The sequence below is a fragment of the Ascaphus truei genome, chromosome 4, assembly GCF_040206685.1.
Source record: "Ascaphus truei isolate aAscTru1 chromosome 4, aAscTru1.hap1, whole genome shotgun sequence".
Classification (NCBI taxonomy): domain Eukaryota; kingdom Metazoa; phylum Chordata; class Amphibia; order Anura; family Ascaphidae; genus Ascaphus; species Ascaphus truei.
This window is the reverse complement of record NC_134486.1, coordinates 245,399,128-245,426,701: the sequence shown is the minus strand read 5'-3', so window position 1 is coordinate 245,426,701 and position 27,574 is coordinate 245,399,128. Positions and strand designations below refer to the sequence as shown.

The 27,574-nt window shown below is 43.4% G+C and overlaps 2 protein-coding genes across 2 annotated transcripts in view; one reads left to right on the top strand and one right to left on the bottom strand.

The window, feature by feature from the left end:
- On the top strand, positions 1 to 25,517 carry SERINC1 (serine incorporator 1). The gene is made up of 10 exons (XM_075597165.1): positions 1 to 150; positions 12,804 to 12,965; positions 13,268 to 13,461; positions 15,138 to 15,217; positions 17,606 to 17,743; positions 18,181 to 18,350; positions 18,984 to 19,074; positions 20,399 to 20,540; positions 23,519 to 23,749; positions 24,428 to 25,517. The coding sequence occupies exons 1-10, from the start codon at positions 112 to 114 to the stop codon at positions 24,564 to 24,566; spliced, it is 1,386 nt and encodes a 461-aa protein (XP_075453280.1). The 5' UTR covers positions 1 to 111; the 3' UTR covers positions 24,567 to 25,517.
- HSF2 (heat shock transcription factor 2) overlaps positions 24,726 to 27,574 on the bottom strand; it is a 46,265-nt gene continuing 43,416 nt past the window's right edge. Inside the window, exon 12 of the mRNA XM_075597164.1 lies at positions 24,726 to 27,369. Coding sequence (XP_075453279.1) covers positions 27,104 to 27,369 — 266 coding nt within the window. The 3' untranslated portion in view covers positions 24,726 to 27,103. The remainder of the gene's footprint in view (positions 27,370 to 27,574) is intronic.

Sequence of the window (27,574 nt, the reverse complement as noted above, 5' to 3'; positions counted from 1 at the left end):
GGAAGCGGAAGTGACGATTTCGCTGGTTGCATCCCACCTCCTCCTGCTGTGTGGTTTGTAAACAAGCTGCGGGGAGGAGGCTCCATTTTATTGTACGACACAGAGGCCGACATGGGGGGCGTCCTGGGCCTGTGCACCGCTGCGAGCTGGGTAATGAATGCGCCGATTTCGTGATAGGGACGGTGTTGGCACCACTCGGGGAGGGGTCATAAAACCGATACTGTTAAAAGTAGTAGCGCGATAGCAACTTTCTTTCACATTCATCATCATTCCGGTGACTTTGCAGTTAGCTCCATTCTGGGGATGAGTGTCTGTTACCCCACCCCTAGAGAGAGGGGGTGTCTGTGTGTTACCTCCCCCCCTTCCCTCTCTCTCTGGGTATGGGGTGTGTGTTACCCCCTCCCTCCCCCTCTCTCTGGGTATGGGGTGTCTGTGTGTTACCCACCCCTCACCCTCTCTCTGGGTATGGGGTGTTTGTCCCTCTGGGTATGGGGTGTCTGTGTGTTACCCACCCCTCACCCTCTCTCTGGGTATAGGGTGTTTGTCCCTCTGGGTATGGGGTATCTGTGTGTTACCCACCCCTCACCCTCTCTCTGGGTATAGGGTGTTTGTCCCTCTGGGTATGGGGTGTCTGTGTGTTACCCACCCCTCACCCTCTCTCTGGGTATGGGGTGTCTGTGTTATCCCCCCCCCTCTCTCCCTCTCTGGGGGTGGGTTGCTTGATGTTATTTACATCTGGTTGCGTTGAGAGCGCAGACCTGTGACAATGATAGGATTATAAATCCACCCGATAGATATTATTATTCGTACTGTGTGTATTTTATGATCGCTATCACTGTCTGCTGGTTGTTGAGGCCCTTGTTCTCACAAAAGGTTACCACACCAATACGTCACACAACCACAGACATCATGACCACATCTCGTTCGTTGAGGGAACATGTGACCTCATATCTGACCTTGTTGAAATGTTTGTTTTCGCTTTCAGTGATGTCTGTATTTGTGGGTGATCTTGGGGTAATTCATGGAGAAGACCCTGTGTCCTTTTCCCCCCCAGCTATTTGCGTAAAATGTAACAACTGATGGGACACTATGGCAGTGTTTTTCAATGGGGCTTCCTAGGAGTCCTTGGGTCCCTATGCATACCTGAAGGGTTCCCTGCAATTTTTAGGTAATGTTGAAAATTGTACCAAATACAGAAAAATTTACAATGCATCTGATCTCAGACCTGTTATTAGAGAGGGTTGTGGTTCCGCTGAATTTCACAATATCATTATAGGGTTCCTTAATCAAAAAAAAGTTGAAAACCACTGCACTATGAGGAAAAATACACTAACCTAGTTTCCATATGTATATTATTTATTCTGGCGCTTTTCCTTGTATATAACATGTTTGATCTACATATCTGCCTTTCAGTTATGAGTGAGGTGTCTGATTGTTTCATGGGGCAATCCCATTGCAGTTTATTGTCCCAGTGACGTTTCATGGGGGGGGGAGGAGTAAATATGAAAGTTAAAAGAGTAAACGTTAATGTATGAGAAGGTGAATTTTATTTCCATGGAAAAAAAGAAATAGTTTAGCTGACACCAGTCACATTTGAGCAGTAGTTGCTCCCGTGGCAGATAATGTGCCTTTTTGCCAAGAATCATCATACCGGTTCCTTATTTACAGACAATTCCCCATTTGTTAGTCACATGTGACTAACAAATGGGGAATTGTCTGTAATTGTTGCAAAATCGCTTCCTTGTCATGTGACTGCAAATACGTTGCCACTTCTCATCACACATTTCACTTGCTGGCTGTGTGCCCCATACTTCTTGTGTGTCTCTAAAAGTGCAGAGACATAAAACCTCACTCTAAAACTAAATGGAGACTAGTGTCAACAGAACTGAATGTCAAAACATTGTTCAATTACATGCGTGTAATTGAGCAATCATTGGCAATATTAACCCTTTAGCTGCAATGCATTGCAGATTCCTTTGTCAGCAAAGGGTTAAACTGGTCGGGTCTAATATTCCATCAGGCAACAAAGAGACTGCTTAATGGGTGTTTCCCCTGTCATTTTCAGCATTACCGTTGTGTGACCTGGAAGAATTGGGTTTAATTGTAAGCGCTTTCGAGCAGGACCCTCCATTACCTCTGTGTATGTTTGTCCTTATTTGTATGTAACTCTTTATGTAATGATCTAATCTCTGTACTGTACTCTCATTGCACTGCGCTGTGGAAAATGCTGGTGCTTTACAAATAAGCAATAATAATGCTACACATCAAATATTAATCAATTGAAGTGCAAGCTCTTTGTTGCTGAGGCTGTCCCAATTCAATGTTATTTCTTCAGCGCTGGCAACACTATATAAATAAGGTGTTGGTTTACTTTTAGCCTTATACACAGGGCTTGGCCGAGTTTTGGATTTCTCTGAAATGGCAACCATAGAGCAATCACTAAGAAATTAGATTAAATGCAGTTTATTACTGGTATTGAATGTAATCTGGTTTATTCATCAGATGTTGGAAAGCTAATGAAACACCATATCCTGGTGATTATAGCACTAATTACCTGTAGGGAGAGGGAGAAGGGAGTAACCCTCTGCTCAGCCTGGTAGCGTGTGGCTAAAGAACATATATAGGAACTGGTGCTGTGCTGAGAAATAAACTAATTGTCACTACTAGAGAGAAAGAACTCAGCTAATTAGCACTCTATAACCAGACAGAGTGTAACATTGTGATCAGGTAAAATAACCTTTATTGATCTCTAGGGTAAACTAAAGTGGTGCACACATAAGGACAAAACAACATATGAAATATTGCCTTTATCCATATAGGGTCACACAAATAATGGTGCTAGGATAAGCATACCATATTGCAATCCTGAACAATACCGTTAGTATTTAAGAGTATTATTTAGCTAGACCACCCATTGTATAGTGTCTGCATACTAGAATAGTATATGTATGGTCTGGTTAGACAAACAGTCTAACTCCAGTATGAACCAAACTATATACTGTGGTGTACCTATATGCAGCTCATCAAATGTGAGCTGTCAACAGCAGTATATAATCACAGAATGTGAGCTCTCTGTTATATATGTGTATAAGGATAGTAAATACAAGCACAGCTGCAATGATATAGCTATGCAAGTTATTAAACGTACCACCAGTTGCCAATAGCAGTAGTATGTGTAAGTATGCAGAGGGTAGTCTGCCTAAAAATGACACCTAGGCAAGGCAAGAGATAATACAAATCCTCAGTGTATAAGGTGCTGGGTCTGTATAATCAGATGTATCCGCAGACACTCCCCAGCATAAAGTAATCAGCAGGCTTCTCTTAGCATCATCCAAAACGGGCTCCCTGATCACAAACGTAGTATGGCTACTACGGCTACCAGTCTATGTGGTGTTTTGTAACCACTAACCTCAGTATCACAACCTTAAATCTAAAGTCTTAAGTATATGGAACTGCTGCGTATACAAAGTGTCAGGAGCCCGAAGTGATGCAGTCTGTGGTCAAGTCAGCCTTTGCCGACGATCGTTTCGCGCATGCGCGCATCCTCGAGGCTGATAGGCTAGGGGGAGGGACTGCTCCCTGACGTCCTTATGTACCTAGAGTGTCTGCCGATTGAAGCATGATGTTATGGGTGCTGCTGAGTTGTTTAACTGATCTGTTAGAGTCTTCATAGTAGGTCATTCCCATATGTACATTGAAAGTATGGTGATACCAAAAAGTGGATCGGATGCACCAAGCAGATCCAGCCAAAAAAGGTGCAATGCTGGAATAGCAGCTGGTAAACGTAGGGCCGTGTCAGTTACCACTGTAGGAACTCTGATATGTGAATATAGCAATACTGCTATTATGGATGAATGCGTCCAAAATATACAGTGCAAGTAATGTTATAAACCTAGCACATATGTTTATTAAACATTTCATCATGAGTCCTACTAGGTGGGAAATGACTGCAGCCCTATACTCGCATGTAAGTGAGTGGGCAGTATCATATGGCCACTATATATCAAGAAATCAGGATATATGTGCTGGTATATGACATTACTTGCACTGTATATTTTACTATTCTAAGCTTATACTCTCTTGCTGATTGCTGGACTTTTTATACAGAGCATATTCTCTTACAGTTATACTTGTTTTTTGCTATACCTAAATTGGGGTACTGTGTTGTGGTTACAGGGTGCAGGGAAGTACCTCATGGTTCATTTGACCTGAGGGAACGGGCCTGAGGAAGGGGATCTCACCCCGAAACGTTGCCCCCCTACTACCCTCCTACCTCCTTGTGTTTACCCCCTCCCCCCCATATGTTTTTTTTGTGCACTCCCTGTCCCTGTCTCCTAACCCCTTTGTGTAGGGTTCACTGATGTGTCTTCCGCTTATGTGACATAGCTCCAAGTTTGTTATTGTCGGGTACTCACATTAAATATTTTCTATTTGGCATTTACCTTGGTTTACGTTTTTTCATAATTTGAGAGTGCTGGAACATTGTTTTTGTTTCTGCCGTGGACTGGGTCACGTAATGCAGACATTGAACTGCTGCTTACCAACTTTTTGGTTTCTTTTGCTCAGCTACAGAAAGGGGGGGAGGGGGTCTGGTCTCAGACAGGCTGTCTGAAGCTGTATAGCTCCCATTGGTGACTCAGTCACAGGACATTCCTGCTTGGCTATCCTTTGTATACTACTGCATAACATTTACAGGCATACCCCACATTAACGTGCGCAATGGGACCGGAGCATGTATGTAAAGCGAAAATGTACTTAAAGTGAAGCACTACCTTTTTCCCACTTATCGATGCATGTACTGTACTGCAATCATCATATTGGTGCATAACTGATGTAAATAACGCATTTGTAACAGGCTCTATAGTCTCCCCGCTTTCGCACAGCTTCGGTACAGGTAGGGAGCCTGTATTGCTGTTGAGGACGTGCTGACAGGCGCATGCGTGTGCTGCCGTTTGCCTATTGGGCGATTATGTCCTTACTCACGAGTGTACTTAAAGTGAGTGTCCTTAAACCGGTGTATGCCTGTACTTAGAATCAGCATTGGTCTTGTTTCTGATACCTGGCGGTAATATTCGCTTAGTCTAGGATCATTAACCCATGGTTTGCTGTAATAGATTTTGTCTCCTCTCCACAGGTTGCGTTGGGCGTTTGTACTATAGGGTGGCACACAGGTCTGACTGCATTGTTTAGAAGTGACTTATTCCTTTGCATGTTAAATTGCCTGTATTCACTACACCCTCTCTTTGTGTGTCGCTATTTGTTTTCATCTTTGCCAGGAGGAGGATTGGGTTTGAGGGTGCAGGGAAGTACCATAGTCCTCTCTCGAAGTCTACAGGAACGGGCCAGTAGAAGGAGTTAACCACCCCGGAATCTTGCTCCCGCATCTTTTTTCCCTGCATATTCTTCCCTGTTAGGGGTTTCCCTACTCTCTTCCCATTTTTCTGTGACTTCACGTTCCTCTCCCCCACTCCCTCTCCTCCCCAGGCTGTACCTGCGGTCATTTTTTATATCCCTTTTTAACTTGACCTGTGGTTAGTTCAGATGATTATCACTTTATATGCTATGTCAGTGATTTCCAACCTTTTTTGTTTGGAGGAACCCTTGAAGTATTTCGATAAATCCCGGGGAACCCCTATCTGGCTGACACATATTAGGTTCGTCAGGGGTCAGTCACAACATTTCACACCTCACGAGCCACCTCTATTTCCCACCCTTTACCCATGTATTTCTCTCCCATCTCACTAACTCTCCCCCCTCCCGCCTCGCATGTATTTATCCCTTGCGTCTCACTCTTACACCCTCTTTTCCTCACTCACTCCCTCCTGCCCCCCTCTCTTCTCTCACTCGCCCCTACCTTCCGTCAATTACCTCACTCTCTCTCAATCCACCCTACAAAATACATACCAAAAAAAACCAGGGGGGGGGTTGTCTGTGGTCCATAGGAGAACCCCTGAGACTGCTTCAAGGAGCCCCAGAGTTCCACGGAGCCCTGGTTGGGAATCACTGTGCTATGTACTCCTGGCACATCAGCATTCCTTTGAAACACGTTTATATGTCAAAAGTTAACATAAAGCATATAGGAGCCAGGTTCGCTCTGTGTATGCCCTATACCATACATTGAGAGGGAGAAGTTCTGTTGATCTTCTTGGGTAACTGAGTTTGGTTAGGGCTGTTATATCGTGCGTGCGTGTAATTTATTAATAAAAAAAAACATTGGTAAAAAAATAAAATATTTACTATATTTGTGCAGACACACACACACACACACACACACACCACACACCACACACCACACACCACACACCACACACCACACACCACACACCCCACACCCCACACCCCACACCACACACACATATATACAAACACACACATATTCAAACACACACATATTCAAACACACACATATATACACACACACACACACATATACACACGCACACACATATATACACACACACATATATATATATATATATATATACACACACACACACACACACACACACACACACACACACACACACACACACACACACACACACACACACACACACACACACACACACACACACACACATATACACACACACACATATATACATACACACACACACACATATATACATACACACACACACATACACACACACACATACACACACACATATATACATAGACATACATTAAGCGCTGGTAGCAGTGCGAAAAGATGCTCTTCCCCATCTTCGCCACTGTCTGTCGCCGCCCCTCTCTCTGCCGTGCGCCCGTGCGGCCCTTGTGTGTAGAAGGGCTGACTCACGCCAGCCAACTACAATTCCGCGCGCACGGCGTAGCACGCGCCCTATAGAACGTGCCTTACTCTCATATTTGAGTTATCAGATAGTTCTTTTTGGCAGTGGAAGGATTCAGTGCTTGGGGACTTTGCAACACATTGCAGAGCAATGAAAATATGAGTTGCCGTGCCTGTGGAATCACGTGAACCAGAATCCCATGTGTTTTCAATGTTCCTGCTAACAGGATTAAGGTCCAGATTTAGTAAGTGGCACCTTACCGTTAACGGTGCCTTCTAACTTGGTAAATATGGGCCTAAATATCTGTACCTCTGTACCTAGACAGGGAGAATGCATAGATGGACGGGGTGGGATTCGGCAAATAAGATGTGGCAATCACTTTCCCATTCGTTAAACAAATATATAAAAATATTTCTGGTAGTGTAAATTCTTTGGAAGCGGCATGAATTGCTTAATTTTAACTTATGAAACGTATTACTGCCTTTTATGTATATATAGATGTTCCCAGCACACAACATAGAAGAAAATCAAACAAAGGTCAAATGCCAATAGAAAAATAAATGTATTAATTGAACAAAAGATGATACAATAAGCAATTGCCACAGAATAGGCTATGGAGAGTATAACTCATCAAACAGGACTATACAATATCAATAAAAAGGGAGCGGGCGGGGGAGGAAAAGGGAAAAACACAAAGGAGGGGGGGGGGAGAAATGCGTAAAAGATGAAGCGATATATACAAGGGGAGCCCTTGCACTGTACAAAATATACCAGGTAAGTACCAATATGGGGGTAAGTGCGATGGGTAAATGTAAATCAAAGGGAGGCCCCACCCACAGAGCTTACAATCTACAGATGTAGCCAACATTGCGACCCATTGGCACGATAGCCCCACCCCCTTCTTGCACTCATCTGATTCAAAACAACGGCAGCTTGTCCTGCCGGCGCGTTGTGTATGTCGCACTGCAACATGGCCACATCTGTAAGTGGTGTGTTGGGAGGCTTAGAGACGCAAGGGCATCTGTAGTAAGTTAGAGATGTAAATAACTGAATGAGCTGCTTCGTTCAAGAGGTGAATGCTCAGCTGGGCGTTGAATGGTGAAAGTGCTTGACGAATATTGAGTGGAAGAGTGTTCCGTAGGCAAGTCGAGTTTAGTGGGAGGTTTGAGAAGGGTTCATGGACATCTTGGAGCCAGAGATACATGCTGGGAATGCTTGCGCCAGTATTTTCTGGTTGTTTAAATCCCCCCGCGTCACACTGGCCAATAGAAAGCCACGACATGTTACGTCGCAGCTTAATGTGCGATTTGAAAGCTGCCATTTTGTTTCCCCCGGAGGGGATGGTACGGCCGCATCTTTACAGGTATACATCTATTGAAAAGGAAGGTTCCTGGAGCGGAAATAACTTGTTTCAGCTCCGGGAGCTCCTGCTTCCCATCCATGTGTGAAAAAGGGATCTCAAATTAAATTGAAAAAAAAAAAATGTTTTTATTTTATTACAGGATTTTGAAGCAGGGGGTCCCGGGTGCTGAACTGCTAATTTCGTCTTTAGGCACCCCCTACTTCCAGAGATACTTGCCTCCACAGGGACAGGGACCCGTGGGCCTAACAAAATGATGGTGTTTAAATGTCCCCCCGGGCCAATAGGAAGTCGTGACTTCTTCCTTGCGGCTTCCTATTGGCCCACGTGATTTGGGATGTTTAAACTCCACAGAGATATTGGCACCCCTTACGGAGGTAAGTATCTCTGGAAGCAGGGGGTTCCCGGAGCTGAAATTAACCCCTGTCTGCTCCAGAGACCCCATGCTTCAAGCCTATAATTTGCTCTGATGAAAAAAACAAAGCGTAGACATACATTTAAAGCAACACAGTATGCATCATCTTTGAAAGTGTTTTGATATACTGCTAACAATGTACAGTGCCATCCATAGAATGTATTCACCGTGGCAAAGGGATTCTTTGGGCCTGTAAACTCCCATATTTGGTATGGGAGGCATTGAGATTTAAAGCAGCAGCCTATCTCTCACCCCTCAAACCCCATGTAAGAAGTACAGGCATACCCCGGTTTAAGGATACTCACTTTAAGGACACTCACGAGTAAGTACATCTCGCTCAATAGGCAAACGGCAGCTCACGCATGCGCCAGTCAGCACGTCCTGAACAGCAATACCGGCTCCCTACCTGTACCGAAGCTGTGCGCAAGCGGGGAGACTATAGAGCCTGTTACACATGCGTTATTTACATCCATTATGCACGTATATGATGATTGCAGTACAGCACATGCATCGATAAGTGGGAAAAGGTAGTGCTTCACTTTAAGTACATTTTCGCTTTACATACATGCTCCGGTCCCATTGCGTACGCTAATGTGGGGTATGCCTGTAATGGGTCCCCCTATATCCGAGCTATGTAAATTTTGGCTCCTGGGACCCCCCTGGTTCCAGAGATAACAGAAAAAAATCGTACAGCGCTACATGTTTTGCTGCTTTTACATGCAATACATTACATCTCGCTGTAAGATGAGAGGGTTTCCGCCGAAGCATTGCGGATTCTCACCAACGCGTGTCAGGCCTTTGTTTTATGTTTGCTAGACTGTTTATACTATTATTTTGTGGTATGTTTTATGGTGGTTTGCTATTTTTTCTAATACAAAAATGCAGTAATCCGAGTGCAGACGCGTGAGGGTTATTGTGATTGCCCCTGAAACTATAATATTTACTCTGCTTTCTATGCAGGGCACGACTATGATATTCCCTTTGTGCTTCCCATTGTCGCTCAGACAAAGCCCCTCCGAGGCATGACGCACCACACTGCTTCCTAGTAATGTTGGCATGCACAGTCTGTGTCTCCCACACACAGGAATCATGGTGATGTAAATGAATGGAAGTGATCGGGCTGGGCTAAATTCATTGGGGGCATTAAGTGGTGGTTAACATTAACCCCTGTGCTGCCAGGTGAGCCAGCAGTGCATTAGTCATTTGTCCCAAAGTCACTTACAGGCTATGACTGATTTTCAGAAGACATTTGGCCGCTTGGGCAGATGTAGAATAAGCCCATTAAGCCCTTATTCCATTAGCTGTTAAGTCGCTTCCATGTACTGGGGAAAATGTTGTATATTGCACACTCTTACTTTGGTTCTAGGGGGGACGGCTTTTTAAAACCTGGTTTCTGTGTGTGGGTTGCAGGATATTCAGAAACGTGCATATATTTCCTCTTCATGCAAATATTAGGTACTAGCTGATATACCCGGCGTTGCCCGGGATTTACCCCCCCTTCACAGCTGGCTGGCCCCCACGTTCACAACTCCGTTCCCCTTCACAGCTCCGCCCCCCCCCCCTCTTCACAGCTCCGCCCCCCCCCCTCTTCACAGCTCCGTCCGTCCCCCTTCCTTCACATCTGCGGTCTCCCCTCCCTGCACCCCACATCACTCTCCACCCCTCCTGGCCCCCACATCAGTGTCCCCCGCCTTGCACATCACATCACTCTCCCCCTCCCCCCTTGCACCTCACATGACTCTCCCCCTCCCCCCTTGCACCTCACATTACTGCCCCCCCCCCTGCATCACCCCCTGGCCCCCACCACATCACCCCCCGGCCCCCACCACATCACCCCCCGGCCCCCACCACAGACTGTCACACACACACGTCACCTCTCCTTCCGGCCGCCGCCATGTTAGTTACTCCCTCGCGAGGGAGGAAGGGGGTCCTTCCGGGCGCCGCCATCTTAGGCGCCCCGCGTGGCATCTGCAGGCTGCCTGCCCACTGCCTGTCGGAGCACCGGGGGGGAGGTGAGCGGAGCACCGGGGGGGGAGGTGAGCGGAGCACCGGGGGGGAGGTGAGCGGAGCACCGGGGGGGGAGGTGAGCAGAGCACCGGGGTGGGAGGTGAGCGGAGAGCTGAGCGGAGCACCGGGGGGGAGGTGAGCGGAGCACCGGGGGGGAGCTGAGCAGGGAGCTGAGCGGAGCACCGGGGGGGAGCTGAGCGGAGCACCGGGGGGGAGCTGAGCGGAGCACCGGGGAGGGAGGTGAGTGGAGCACCGGGGGGGAGCTGAGCGGAGCACCGGGGGGGAGCTGAGCGGAGCACCGGGGGGGAGCTGAGCGGAGCACCGGGGGGGAGCTGAGCGGAGCACCGAGGTGGAGCTGAGCGGGGAACTGAGCGGAGCACCGGGGGGGAGGTGAGTGTGATGGGGGGTGGGAGAGGACAGAGAGAGAGAGAGAGGTGTGTGTGACACTGTGTGTGACACTGTGTGTGACACTGTGTGTGACACTGTGTGTGACACTGTGTGTGACACTGTGTGTGACACTGTGTGTGACACTGTGTGTGACACTGTGTGTGACACTGTGTGTGACACTGTGTGTGACACTGTGTGTGACACTGTGTGTGTGTGTCGTCACTCCGCCTCAGGCCAATCAGAGGTGCGGGGGCGGGCGGGCCAAGGGACCAATGAGATTTCCCCTAGGGACACAATAAGATGCTTACAGGCATACAGTGCTTTCATTTTTATTACAGGCATACCCCGGTTTAAGGACACTCACTTTAAGTACACTCGCGAGTAAGTACATATCGCTCAATAGGCAAACGGCAGCTCACGCATGCGCCTGTCAGCACGTCCTTAACAGCAATATCAGCTCCCTACCTGTACCGAAGCTGTGCGCAAGCGGGGAGACTATAGAGCCTGTTACAAATGCATTCTTTACATCAGTTATGCACGTATATGACGATTGCAGTACAGTACATGCATCTATAAGTGGGAAAAAGGTAGTGCTTCACTTTAAGTACATTTTCGCTTTACATACATGCTCCGATCCCATTGCGTACGTTAATGCGGGGTATGCCTGTATATAGGATAGCTTAGAACTTTGTTCGTACATGTGCTATTTTTGTTGTTCTCTATCCCCATGTAAATCAGTATCTGACTTTGTCACCACTTCTGTATCGTTCCTTTTGCCTATCCGCCTATCTCTTCCTTTGTCTGATTCACTCTTTTATAAATGTAAATGTGCAATTATATAGACAACAACCCCTTTAAAATGTCTTGCTTTTACATTCTGTTACGTAGGCCTGTAGTTTGAGTTTCTGCCCTCCTTTATAAATACCGCGCTGGTACATCAATCAAAATGGAGTATTACTTTGCACGTCTAATCCTGTAAAAAGAATTTAAATGCAAGATATTCTTCACCCCTTTATAAAAAATATAGGCTGTAGTTATTGATTTGCTGTTGGCGACCCCCACTTTCCCTTCGTTGTCCCCCCACTATGATGCCATAGAAGGAACCTTCTTGTTTGTGGGGTCTCTCGTCTGGGGCAGGTAACATGCAAAATGAACTTTTCAGGCGCGATGAGGACTTTTCCTACTTGCTATACACTGTAGTTTCTCTAGAAAGATAAAGCTGGGTAAGTCTCGGTGTCCAAATATACTCTTGGCAACTGTGAAATGAATATACTACATGGTATAATGCAAAAAATGTTTTTCCTGTGAATGGCCTTTTAAATATGTAATTGTTAAATATACAAGGACAATCGTGTGTACATGGTTGAATTGATGTTGTTCTAAATCAAGCTAGCTCAGGCAATCTTGATCATATTTATGAGATTCTACTGCTTTGCCTTGGTTTGCTAAATCCTCAGGTTCCAGTTTGCACAGCAGGAAAGAGGGAGTTTGGGGTGCGCAGGTCATGTAGTGCGCCATTATCCCTCCTCCTCGCCCACCTCGCTTGTTAGAAGTAAGGCGCCACAGCTTCCCTGCAGCACCCACCAAAATTGCGTCCCATTGCAAGCTCAAAGCATGATGGGGCACTATTTTGCTGGCATTGACTAAAAGATATGTCTGCCGCTGCTTATTCTGTGTCTCGATCATCCAGTGCAAATGCTTCTTCTGAGGGTGAAAATGTGTAGGTGGCACATCTTAGATTTTAGGTGACCAGGAACCCCCAAGGATTTTTCCAAGCCACTAAACAGCCCTCTTTCCTGTGTAGCTCTTCCATTTATGCAATTGTTGCTGTCTTCTGTAGATTCCTTGCTTATGTGGCAGTGCCCCGTGCCTGCTATGCCGATGCTGCCCCAGTGGGAACAACTCCACCGTGACTCGTCTCATCTATGCCTTCTTACTGCTCCTTGGCGTCGGAGTCGCCTGTGTGATGTTGGTACCAGGAATGGAGGAACACCTCAAGAAGGTAAGAGAACGCAAATCTATGTGGCTGTAAAAATGATTACATTGTATAAAAGAGGATTGAATATTGAGGCTATAACTACAAGTTTTCATAAGTCAAAATTTACATTGGCAGTACTCAAAATCATGATGCTGAATGTTAACATCAACATCCTGTCCATAACCTAATTCACTGTAGTAATGCGCAAAAATAAGATTACTTATAGCTGCCATTCTGACTTGTATCAGCACATAAATATGGATCAGAGACTCTCACCTTGGTGTATTTTACCATAATAATTGTGGGCTACTACCATTGTGTTGCAGATTCCAGGGTTTTGTGACGGAGGGCTGGGCACCTCCATCCCAGGAGTGAGCGGGCACGTCAACTGCGATGTGCTGGTCGGGTACAAAGCTGTGTATCGTGTGTGCTTCGGGATGGCCATGTTCTTCCTTCTCTTTTCCCTCATCATGATTAAAGTGAAGAGCAGCCAGGATCCCCGGGCTTCGGTGCATAACGGGTGAGGCGTCTGGTATAGCCATATATGGCAAGAGGATAATCGGCACAGCAAGTAGATAAAACTACATCTCAAAAAGTATATGAGGCACAAATACACTGCCCGCCAATAGACAGGGTAAGGTCATAAAAAGTTGAGAGAAAAGCAGACAATTACAGAAAAAAATACAGCAAAATAAAGATACATAAGCAAAAAGATGAGCAGAAGGGCAGACATGCTGAAAGAGACCTTCAACATTTTGGGTTAAAAAGAAAAAAAAAATCATTTTTCAAGCCAAAATCTGGAGAAGTACATTCTAGCATGTTTTTATATACCTTAAACCAAACAAAATAGTGAATATGGCGCTCTTAACTTGAAGTAGTGCAATTACCAAGTGCTTAAATAATATTAAGTGCTTATATACACTTAAGTGCTCTGAAGTGCTGAGAAAATGTGAATAAAGAATGATAAAAACAAATGCAGCTTCAGCTCTATTGAGGACGGTCAGGTGTCTTCCTCTGTGGAACGCTTGATAGTGAAGTTTATATACCTTAAGGCTGCGTCCACGCTGCCGCTGAGCGCGCTCACTGCAATTAAAATGATTTGGTACGGCCACGCTCACGCGGCGCACTCGTGAGCGTGCACATACGCTCTCCGAAGCTTGTCGCTTGGGGAGATAAACAAAATGGACTTTGAAGCACCCTTAGCAGCAGTCAATGCACATAGAACGCAGCCACGCGTGCGCACTAACACGCACAGAAATAGCCCCGATCCATGCCCCCCCCCCCCTCATGCTTGCAAAATTATGCAGGACTCGCTGCGCTTATGCTTGGAGAGTTGGTGATGTCACCATGAGCGCTCTCAGCCAGCAGCAGCGTGGACGCAGCCTAAGTCATCACCATGTGTTGTGTACAGCACTCAGGCAGCTGCCATCTTGTATATGTCATCTTTGTCAGAGACAGTGATGTCCATGCATAGACATTCCCACTCCATATACCCACCGCTGCAACTTTATCCAAGTAACCGTGACATTAAAGCACAAAACATGCACCCAGTACAGTGGAGCATATAATAGTATCGTTTACCTGAAAATTGTTGCATATTGATGAGTAGACGACAAGCCTTCCCTGAAACGGCTTCAGACAGTTTTTCAAAGTACCTGTCATATGATCCGCTGACATGTAATGTATCTGTGGTGGATACATATACCAACAGTGAGCAAGAAAAGCGGGGTGAAACAATCCCACATACATAAAATACATATGTAACCCAAGTGTGAAAATTGTTCTGCTTTTCCCCCTTCCCACAGCATTGCTATATTATATTTTTCCTGAATACTCTATCTTTATATTACATGGAGTATATGTGACCATAAGGAGACGTTCTCTTTGAGTGCCTTCAAGGTAAAAGGTGAACGTGCGTTGTTTTACTTAGGAGACAGTGTCATGGTGGGCAAGATATTGGATGACCATAAAGAAACAGATGAGTGTGCATCGTTCTCTAATTTACAGAAACCTATGGTGTCTTGATTCTTCTTTGATTATATATAAAAAGGATTCTTATGTTTATTATTTGAATATACACACACACCTATCATACACTCCAAGGGGGTAGCAGCCAATCGATGATGTAAAAAAAAAAAGGCAAGGTGAATTATAGCGCACTCAGCTTTTAATGGTATTTTACATTCCTTTTCCCAGTTTCTGGTTCTTTAAGTTTGCTGCAGCAGTTGCAATCACAGTTGGTGCATTTTTCATTCCCGAGGGACCCTTCACAACAGGTGGGTTAATGCTTCCCTCCCTTCACCCTCCAGCCACACACACACACCACTTTCTGCACAGAACAAAGATTGTTACTGTACCAAAAGACACCGTGTAGACGTCAAATTATTATGGTAACTTGGGAAAAAAATACTATCATTATGGACAATGTATAGACATTGAAGTGCAATATTTCATCTTGTATAAAATTACTTTAATACTACCGTTGAGGAACCGTTTGTCGTTATGCGAGTCCTACTTGCATAATGAGGAAATTGTCGTCGAATGCCCAAAAAAGAAAAAACAGTGGATAGTGTGATATTGTAAAACCAAAGTGAATAAAAATATATATATATATAAGAGCTTCCAAATCCCTACTCACAAACGCAGCAGGAAAATGAGCATATGTGCCAGATTGAAACTGTAGTGCAGCCCAGTCTGGAGGTGTGGTATATATCAGCAATCTCCGAGGAAGCAGAAAACAACAGAATGACTCCTGATGAAGACGTCATTACGTCGAAACGCGTAGAGTCGGGCTTTCTCAGCCATCTTGGAGGAGAGGAGCAGGGGAATCTTTGCTGTCTGCGGTTCCGGCGAGCTGTGACGTCACGTTCCGGAAGTGACGCACGCGGAAGCTGTTTGCAGTGAGACCGGACGAGAAGAGCTGCGCCGTAGTAAAGACCCTTTTGTACACATGCTGTTACCTCTTCGACTGCCGTAAGCCTCCATTTGTCCTTTTATATTGGATAAATATGTTATTTCATCTACACTATGGTTGTTTCCTGCTTTCTCTGAGATTGCTGATATATACCACACCTCCAGACTGGGCTGCACTACAGTTTCAATCTGGCACATATGCTCATTTTCCTGCTGCGTTTGTGAGTAGGGATTTGGAAGCTCTTATATATATTTTTATTCACATTGGTTTTACAATATCACACTATCCACTGTTTTTTCTTTTTTGGGCATTCGACGACGCTCCCCTGGAACTTCACCCATACTGCATCTTCAAGACTTTTGGAACAGTCTTTTGTCGGGGTCGAGTGATGAGTGGTTTTTGCCTATTATACTAATTTTTTGTTATTCACTGCACATTTTGTTTAGATAGTGTTTTCATATGCATTATTTGATATAATTTAAATCACTGTTTGAGGTGGAGTAGAGCACCATCTAGCGTTCTTTTACATAATGAAGAAATTCGCATCTTGTATACCTCGTGTGTATTTGGCAAAAGTAGGAATCTGTAAAGTTCACATTGTGTGTATCTTAAATGTTAAACTACAATAGGAATTTCATTTTATTGCTAGTGATCGATACGTGATTTTTGTCGTTAAATATGGAGGTGAAACAGGTTTACAAAGAGGAAAATGCAAACAATAATAAACCGATAATCCATTTCATTAAAAAACAAAGGGAATAATACAATGAAATAGAAGATGAATTGAGGATTTAGAGACGAATAACCACAATGAGAAAAAATATCAGTTCTGTTTGAGGTTGATTCCATCAGTCCCTTAAAGGGCAAAATATATAATGGCAGATGTCCAGTTAAACTTTAGTTGTAGTTACTTTTGTCAGAGGAAATGTTTGTTTATTTATTAATTAATTAATGGAATTGCAGCTCTCAATGGGCAGATGTCTGACGAGCCACTATCCAGCAACCCAAGCTAGATAGGTCCTCGTTTCCAGTGGACTTTATCTCCTGTCCTTGATCTGCCTGGCAGATGCAACTGAATGAAGACATTAGTTATTGTTTTGAGCTATACAGTATTGGCGTTATTCATATATTTTTGTGTGTGTAGACACACTGTGTATTTAAAGCATTTATAAAATAGTTGTTTGAGTGGGCCCCATATCTTGGGGGGGAAAAAGACCTCCCCATTCGTTATCTTCTGAGTTTAGCCATTCCAATTTTAGAAAAAGTAGCATTTTTAGGCACATGTAGATTTGTAATTAGGGCTGATGTTTTGTGACATCTTTGCACAAAACAAGGTCTACACGGTTCTACGTAATCCCCAGCATATAAATAGGCTGAAATCATCTTCTTTTTTTTTTTAAACTGATAGATGAGTAGCCCTTGACATGCAAATGAGCTCACACTGTCATTACCCAGAATCCCTGACTGCAGTCGAAACACTGTATGCTAAGAGATAGATAATGGGGGAAAAGCAGGATTGCAGACGTGTTTGAGTGAATGTGCTCACAAGTTATATTATTTGCTTCACTCCTAGATAAACGTGTTTTTGCTTTACGCAACTTTCAGGGCGAATAAGTTTTTTGCTTCCCAATGTTTTCATTTTTAAAAATGACTCTGCTTTTCAGTGCTTATCTCAGAAATGCGTTTGGAATAGATGCCCTATGTGTGTGTTCCTTATTTGAAGTGCACTAACAGCAGCTGTTCTTTGCAGTGTGGTTTTATGTGGGCATGGGTGGTGCCTTCTGCTTCATCCTCATCCAACTGGTGCTGCTCATTGACTTTGCTCACTCTTGGAATGAATCCTGGGTGGAGAAGATGGAGGAAGGGAACTCGAGGTGCTGGTATGCAGGTGGGAGTCGCATGTTCGTAATCATTTATGAGCGCATTGTATACAGGATGTCAATAATGGATAAAGACCTTCAAGAGGAAACAAATAGACATTAGCTATGAGGTGCTTCATTTTCTGTTTCTAATGAAACTGGAATTCCTTGATTTGTAAGACACAGCGTGTGCTTAATTTAGGTGCCGTAGATCAGGGGTGCTTAACTCCCAGGCTGAGCCACTGGTTGAACCAGCTGTGCCAAAGGTGGGATATCCTTAAAACCTGACCTGTTGGGGGGGGGTCTTGAAGTCTGGAGTTGAGCATTACTGCGGTAGATAACAGCCAGTGACCTGGTTATTAAATGCACAACGTTGTATATTGTTGGCCATGTCAAGTGATGTGTAATGACAAAACAAATCTTCTCTCCTGTGTTGCTCATTACTATAACTTTCTTTCCCCCCCAGCCTTGCTCTCAGCTACATGTATTAACTACGCCCTGTCCCTGGTTGCTATAGTCCTGTTTTATGTTTACTACACTCATCCTGAGGGTTGCTCTGAAAACAAGGCGTTCATCAGTGTGAACCTGCTGCTGATTATTGGAGCTTCTCTGTTGTCAGTCCTGCCTAAAATCCAGGTATGACCTTATCTACCCTTAGTGACTGTAAAGAAAGGGCATAAAGCACTCCCTAGGGTAGGAAAAGCTGTTTTAGATGTCTTCACCTTGAGCTAATGGGTATGATGAATACCAGTAAAGGGATCTGCTACATGAATACCACCATAGAGGTATGATTAGTTCTGCATTCACTAAATTAGGAAAGACGGTGGTTCTCAAACCTCTTCTCGGGGACCACAAGACACCCCGGGTTTGTGCAATAACACATGCACCTCCATCACGGGAATGTGCTTAATTTATTTATGAATGGAATGTTGTGTGTCTGCTGACTGGGGGGGTGGGGGGAGGGGAGGGACTGTCCCTATGGCAGTAGTTTGCCACAATCTTTTACCCTAGGCAAACTCTGGCTGCAGGGAAAGTGAAGCAGGCTACATCTGCCTGAAATCATGTGATGTTTTTTGTTGTTATTGATTTCCTGTATGCGTTATTCTCACACACACAACAATAAGTCTTAATCTGTGTGAATAAAGATGCAATCGGCTATGTGAGCTGTCTCAACTAATGCACACTTTTTTTTTTTTCGTGAGCCATACACTTACCACGGATTTGCCAATCTACATAGCTGTACATTTTTCAATTGTGATTTTCTTAAAGGAATCTCAGCCCAGATCCGGCTTACTGCAGTCTTCAGTGATCACCATTTACACCATGTATCTAACCTGGTCAGCCATGACTAATGAGCCAGGTATGTGGGACTGGCAGGGTATTTGGAAAATCTAACTATGTCACAAAACAAAGGAATGTCTGCACCCATGTCTACTCCATAACTTAAAATGCTGTTTGTCATATACTTCTCTCTCCCAGTTGTTTCCCGTTTTTTGATATATCGCTTTAAAGACTCTTAAATAATGAACACTGACATTTCTAAGAACGGGTTTATAATCCAGCTTTGATTACTTTGAATCCCATACTGCATTTTTGTCGGCTTTGAGCAAATCACAAAAGTAGGGGGGCCTGTATACGCTGAACTGCAATTTAAACATCTGTTCAATTTGTAAAAAGAAACATTAGAGATGCGGTAACAGGATGTAGTGCTTCTACCTAATTACAGCTGTGAAGTATTATGTTCCAGCTGCTTGTGATGGACTTGATGCTTGTGGTGTGACTGCTTTTGAGTTTCCGGGTTGACTTATTTCAAAGGTTCATTTGAAACCTAGCAACATATTGGGCTAACAAAGTTAAAGCCCCTTTACACATTCTCTCTACAATAGAACCTGCAAGTTGCTGCTGCAATTTTTAAAGTTGTATTGATCAGTGCAGAGTTTTATAAAGGCGTTTTTAAAGAGAGAAAATTAGACATTTTGCAAGAGCCCCAGACATTTAGTTTTGAAAAACAAATCGGGACCCCCAAAGCCCCTCCTAAACTTATTTGAACCACTTTAGTGAGTCTCTTTAGAATATTTTGATACAACAAAATAGTAGCATAGAATCAAATAACTATTTCATTCCAATCTAAAATCGCGGCCCTCATTTTCAAGGGAGAGACAAAGAACCAGGAGACGGCAGGGGATTCTGGGAGAGTGTATTAACCATGGAGTCTCTTGATAGTGACAATATTAAAACTTAAGTCGTTTATAGTAGTAGATTTTTTGGTGCGTGTTTTTTATTTTTTAAGGAAGAATATGATGGTAGTGCTTGTAATAAGCAAATCATTCCTTCATTTGATGTATTTTGACTCCTGGCTGTTTTTGGGTGGAGCTGTACCTTTAAAACACGATTCTAAATACACACTACAGTTTTTGACACATTTCTAACTTGCTCAGTTTATAGGTTCTTCCTAGTTTTTAGTTGCCTAACTGATTTCCAACTACATTTCAATACATTTACAGATTAGGATGCAACAGCTGTATTGTTAATGGAGAAAAGATGGGTCATATAGCCCTTAAACAAACAAAACAAACTAGGTTATTAAACGGTATTGCTTAAAAGGCAACATTAAGAATCGTGAAGAGCCACAGTAGCACTTGCCAGTTTCAAGCCACACGTTTTCTTTTCTTGCTCTTGAATAGATCGGAAATGCAACCCCAGCTTGCTAAGCATAATTGGCTACAACACTACGAGCACTCCAGGGCAAGTTCAGGTTGTGCAGTGGTGGGACGCTCAGGGAATCGTGGGGCTGGTTCTGTTCCTGCTGTGCGTCCTCTACTCCAGGTAGGAGCAAATCTTTCTGCTGGGTTTTTTTATTTTTTAAGTTGACTTGTTTCCTCTAGCCATAAATGGAATCCGGAGCATGGACGATATTTCCTAGGTGGTGGAAAGCCATATAATGTACAGCCTAAGCACCGCTTTGTAAATATAGCCTAGAATGTCTCAAGAGGTCTAGGCAGAAAATTGTACAGTATATTTCACTCGGTTGAAAATGATTTTATCTCGAGAGGTGAACGCCTGAATATTGATCGAGAACGCTATATCTTGCAGAGAAAGTATAATCTTGGCTTTAATGTAGGTGGGCCTGGTGCAAATGTCTTTGTGGCCTTTGCAAGTTTCTTTAAAGCCATCGTTCTCCTACTCATTTATTTATTCCATTTTACATAGGTGGAAAGCAAGGCTCTGAACAGCGCTATTTCCAGCTCCTGAGACACCCTGTTTACCGAGATACCTACCTGTAAACATAGTGCTAATAGCTTCCCCTCCAGGGGAATAAAAAATGGCGGTTACATTTCATTATGCAGGCCAATGAGACACTGTAACATCATTAGTTGGGGCTTCCTATTGGCCCGCATGTCAGGGATTTAGTAAAGAGACAGGAAATCGCTAGTGCAGAAATTAAGATAGCTTGGCTATAAAGGGACGCATTACCTCTTACTGCTGGCATTTGCCACGGTGGCTACCGTCTATGTATGACACTGTACATTGTTAGTATAACTACTATTCCTTTTTATTTTTAGACTATTGAAAACCCTTTCAAAGATGATGCATACTGTGTTGTTTTAAATGCTTAGTACAAGACATGTATGTGTGAGATTTGCTTTTTCATCAGAGCAAATTATACGATTAAAACATGGGGTCACTGGAGCAGAACGTTGTTGATTTCAGCTCCGGGAACCCCCTGCTTCCAGAGATACTTACCACCGTAAGTGGTGCCGGTATCTGTCTTCAGTTTAAAGCCCCTGGTCACACGGACAAATAGGAAGCCACAAGGCATGACATCATGGCTTCCTATTCGTCCGCAGAACATTTATTAAACGCCATTTTCGTTGGATATACAAGTGCCCTGGCAGCACCACAATGGAGCCATCTCGTGAAGCACGAGGTCCCCAGAGCTGTAATTAACACAGCTCAGGAGACCCCCTGCATCAATCCTGTAATAAAAAAAAGTTTTGCTGCTTTAATTTGGTGGGCGGTAGTATCAGTACTATGTTTTATTGTATTCATCTTAATACCTGAAGGAGATAGGCGTAGATAGAGCACAGCTCCAGACATCTTGTAGTAAAAATCCAGGAAAACAAACCAGGCCACTCCAAAATAGTAACAAAAAGAGGTTATTTAATGCTGGCTAGACATACAGGGAAAAGGGGGACTGAATGAACGCACCTACGCATTTCGTACAGGAGTACTTTATCAAGGTAACAAGGAAATTAAATCACTGCCTTTTTATACTTACCTGAGTTGCCTCTAATCCAATGGGGTGCGGCGTCACTAGCCAGCGCCTACTGAGTCGCGGTATCGTGACACACACTCTCATAGGTAGGGCAAGTCAGGCAAAGTATAGGGGCTGCCACACGAGATCTTCGTCGTGTCATAGGAATGACGTCATCAGCGTGCGACACGGGATAGTCGCGCTGACGTCACGTCAGTTCCCATAGGTCGGATAAGTAATGTGTTTAAACATTTTTTACATACATACAACTTTATTAACAAAAAAGACAAAACAATGCTAAAATATGCAAAATTGCTTGGTAAAAACATAATATGTCACTAAAAAAAGGACAAACAACTTTCTGGATTAATAAATCACAGCCTCCCAGTGATACTGTACTGTATTAAAGCACAAAAAAACATTGAATATGTATAATTAATGGAGACCAATATGATGACATATATGCAATACATATTAATGCAATACAATGATATAATATTAATATGTATTGCATATATGTCATCATATTGGTCTCCATTAATTATACATATTCAATGTTTTTTTGTGCTTTAATACAGTACAGTATCACTGGGAGGCTGTGATTTATTAATCCAGAAAGTTGTTTGTCCTTTTTTTAGTGACATATGTTTTTACCAAGCAATTTTGCATATTTTAGCATTGTTTTGTCTTTTTTGTTAATAAAGTTGTATGTTATGTAAAAAATGTTTAAACACATGACTTGTCCGACCTATGGGAACTGACGTGACGTCAGCGCGACTCTATCCCGTGTCGCACGCTGATGACGTCATTCCTATGACGCGACGGACATCTCGTGGCAGCCCCTATGCTTTGCCTGACTTGCCCTACCTATGAGAGTGTGTGTCACGATACCGCGACTCTCAGTAGGCGCTGGCTAGTGACGCCGCACCCCATTGGATTAGAGGCAACTCAGGTAAGTATAAAAAGGCAGTGATTTCATTTCCTTGTTACCTTGATAAAGTACTCCTGTACGAAATGCGTAGGTGCGTTCATTCAGTCCCCTTTTTCCCTGTATGTCTAGCCAGCATTAAATAACCTCTTTTTGTTACTATTTTGGAGTGGCCTGGTTTGTTTTCCTAGATTTTTACTACAGGATGTCTGGAGCTGTGCTCTAACTACGCCTATCTCCTTCCTGTATCTACATCAGATGGATTGCACGCTGAAGATTTTGTGAGTCCCCCTTGGACAGTACAGGTAAAGTGCCGCAGTGCCTTATTCAAATCCTGTCTCCCATGGACATTGTTTCTCTTTAATACTATTACTGATTGGGTGGTTATATTGTGTACATCACTGTGGATGTCTAAGCCGACTCCACCAGTCACATTCCCTTTCACTTGTGTTATATTCATTTGGGGGGCACTCCACTACCACTGGACTACCAATTATGGACTTATGATGTTATTACCTTATGTATACGGAACCTGGTTCAATTATTGAGCACCACATACACCACGTTTTCTTCATCTTAATACCTGCCTGACTTATTTTTTTCCCTATCATCCACCGATAGCATCAGGACATCCACAAACAGCCAAGTGAACAAGCTGACTCTAACCAGTGATGAGTCCACACTGATAGAAGATGGAGCAAGCCGAAGTGATGGTTCCCTAGATGATGCTGACGATGGGCGCCATGCTGTGGATAATGAGAGGGACGGCGTTACTTACAGCTATTCATTCTTTCACTTCATGCTTTTCCTAGCATCACTTTACATTATGATGACTCTCACCAATTGGTACAGGTGGGTCATTGATGTGATAGGTCTTACGTTACTTGGCAAGGTTCCCTGAAAGCCCTAAAATATTTTGGCATCCATAAAGTATGGAGCTCATTTTTTTTCCAAGTTTAAAGATGTGTTTTGTTTTTTTCCTGACATTTAATTTTAGTAATAACGATTCTGTTTCGCAAATGGTCACTTTTTTTTTTTATTGGCTTAGGAGGGTATTGCTAGCGGTTTCAAGTAGCAGCACAACAGGAGTGTCGTCCAAATATACGCAAACCGCATGGTTTATGCAATCATTCAGCGAATGAGCGAAGCACTACGTTTCGGGCGTATACAACCTACCTTCATCGGGTGCATCGTATCCCGACATGTAGTGCTTGCTCTTTCACTCTGCATATGATTGAACTCCAGCTGTGCTACTGCTTCGAACCTTTGTCTTGCGAGCACCTGAAAGTAGCGGTTGGAAGGACACGCACCAAGTATGGATTGCACGGGGTGAGAAACGGAGTGAACGATATACACTTTTGGCAAGTGTGTGCTGGTCAATATTGATAGCTGTTCCTTATCCAGTAGTCACCAGCTTGTCAACTAGTTATACAAAGAAATGCACAGGTTTGGTTTTTCTTTTTCCATTAGCTGTGTCTTGTGTAGGTAGGACATGTTTCCGTCTGTAATAACTTGTTTGCTTATTTCCAGTCCCGACTCTTCATACGAGGCGATGACCAGTAAATGGCCTGCGGTTTGGGTGAAGATCTCCTCCAGCTGGGTGTGCATTGTGCTGTATGTGTGGACACTCGTTGCTCCGCTGGTGCTGACTAATCGTGACTTTGACTAGCAGAGGTGGAAACAATTCTTTCTATTACTTTTTAAAGGCGCCAGGATCACTGGGCTATATAGAAGCAATTCCCGTTTCTGCATGTGTCTCATAGTGTTTCACTTAGTAAGCGTATGATGCCACAGTATGTACAGCAACACTAGCTTTTTGCCACGGCACTCCATAGAGCAGGCATCGTGTAGGTTTTAGTTTGTGCAAGTTATTACTATGACACTTTTGGTTTAATCATATTTATAAAAAGTGAGGTGAGGTAACTTCTATTTAAAATAAATAATAAAAAAAAAAAAACTGTGTGAGATGTACAAGTTAAAATCGTTTGGAAAGCAGTGTTCCCGTAAGAAGCCTTTTGCACCTCAGTTTCCAGAGTAACTGTCATTTTCACTAGCAGTAACCGTTCAAATATTGCTGTCTTCTTGCCATAGTCTGCTTTCTGCAAAACCACGACTCTGGTGTAGGCACCTGTACACTTGGCACCATCCAACGCCCAAACCGTTTTAGCTGGACGGTGTTTTGATTTGGGATTTAAAAAAAAAAAAAAACGCAAGTGCATGTAGCATCTGTTGTAATTTCTTCAGTGCATTCATAAACAGGTATGTTTTCTGTGCCCAGTGTTGCAGACTAGGCCATAGCTTCAGTTTAATTGGTTGTTTTCAAAGCAAGTGAAAAGGTCTTCATAAAATGTAAAAATCCAGAATTATGACATTTCAGTAGTGTATTTGGTACACTAATTTAGTCGTCACGTGCAATTTTGACACATTTTGTATATTATGTTATTTCCATATAGCAAGTCATTTAGTCAAGTGTGTGCATCTAGCTTTTCTTTGTTTTGCATTGTATGGACTGGAAACCATGGTAAGGAGAAAAGTATTAGTAATGATTCTTCACAAAATTGAAAATAAAAACTGTACAGTCAAATCAATGTGTGATCTAATAAACAAAACATTCTCTGAATTTCTTTTCCAAGTATTGATTTGTTTGCATATAGTCTGTTGGCCAAATGATAGTTTGCATGCAGTACTAAGCTATTATGGAATGACAATCTCGGAATTAGCCGTTTGTAGCATTTGTCATTTTCACTAGCGGTAGCTTTCCACATGGAAAGTCAGTGCCTCAATGTAATTACTCAAAGTGAAGGCAGAAAATTCCAAGATAATACGAGCATTCATTTTATATTGCTCAATGTTTGAATCAGAATCTGCACCATAGTGCCATGAGTATATTAGTCTTACGTATTTAAGTTAAATACATTTCATAAAGTTAAAACTAATGGGGGGCTTGGGTGTAGATTAGGAGAGAGAGGACCTACCTGACAGATTCAGGATACACCTAGATCCTCTAACTATTAGACATGATGTATGAATGCCTTTATTGCAAGGAGTCAAGTGACTCGCACTGCTCCATAAAGCTGCTCACTCACTGGATGCTCGTATGGGAGAATCGGCACAGAGAAATGTCAAGGGGCACATTGGGTTACCTATTTCAAGGGAATAGTTAACTACTAATATCACATGACCAAGGCAGCCCTTAACCTGGAAATGGGAGTCCTCCCCTTCCATTTCCCTTTACTAGTTTTCAGGTTGGAGTACAGAACACAATGTAATCATTGGCCATGATAGACTCTCTATGGGAGAGACAGACCCTGTGACAGTGATTGTCTGAGAGGACCCAAAAGGGTCAAATACATTTTTTTTTTTTTTTTTAAATCGGCTTCCATTTAAAATTCCGTTTATAAAAAGTACACCTTCAAAAACAGATTGTTGGACTAACCTTGTTTATTTGAGTAAAACATGTCACTAATAATACAGCCACCAGTAGTGCAGCAGAGGGTTGTGAAAGGACCGTTGTATCTCTGGGCAATAATGCTCATTGATCCCTCCAAATGGAATCGGTGGGAAAATAAACTTGCAGTGCAACAATTTTAATCAACTAAAAACAGGCACTTATGCTCCTAGGGTCACATTTATTCTGAAAGTTCGTTTATCCAGTTATAACTCAAGCAAAGAGAAAAATAAAATCTGGAACGGCTGGTCAAGATGCCACAGTAATATAAAAAAACAAGGCAGTGCACTTTATGCAGTGGGAGCTGCTCAATCATGGAAAACACACCTTTGGAGGTTAAATTGGATGTAACCTTGTAAAGGCTTTAAAAAAAATGTATGTTTTTTTCTGCTCAGAGAATGTTCCAAATCGCACAAGAGAACAAACCTACGCCCGCTACCAAGCTAAACCGTTAAAGGTGCCTCAGACTCAGCCTATTAATTAGTAGCGAAAATCCTACTAAGCTTGAAGTGTCAAACCACTTAAATGACATTCAACAATTGTCCTGGTTACTAAAACTACTGGACGAAGGGGGTGTGGTGGGGTGTGTAGTGTGTAAAGAAAACAAAAAAAAATAAAATTCCAGTGTCTAGAATTGCAGAACTAAAAAGAAGGCATATACAAAGACAAAAACAGGAGTACCAAAATGATACTTCCAATAAATAGTTCGTCATGTTGATGAATATATACAGCTGTACACAGTGGTGTTATCCCACCACTTAGTTACTCAGCAGTGGCATGTCGCTGTCCAGGGGGGCTGGGGCCAGTTCACATAAATAGAAGAGTGTGGTCTCGCTGGCCTCGGCTTCAGTCAGCGGTTCCAGGCGTACCAGCTTGCTTTTTGTGGGCTCGTTGTCCAGGCTGGAGTCTAGAAGCTGGTCCACTTCAAGAGGTGTCTCTGCTGGTTCTTCTGCTGTGTAACTTCCAGTGTCCCCATCAATAAATGCTAGAAGCGGAAAGGTGGTGTATTGTACGAGTTGTTTGTCTGTGGATATATACACACAAAATGTAGAGTGCATTATTGCAAAGTCAATGTTTTCACAAAGTCATTTGGAGTCTGATATTAAGCAATCTAAGGGCGCGCTTAGTGCCGGCAACGCTGCGGTCGCTGGACAAATCAAATTGAAATGACTTCCAGCGATCGCGACCAAGCTGTCACCGTCACTATAAGCGCAGCCTAAGGTTCCAGT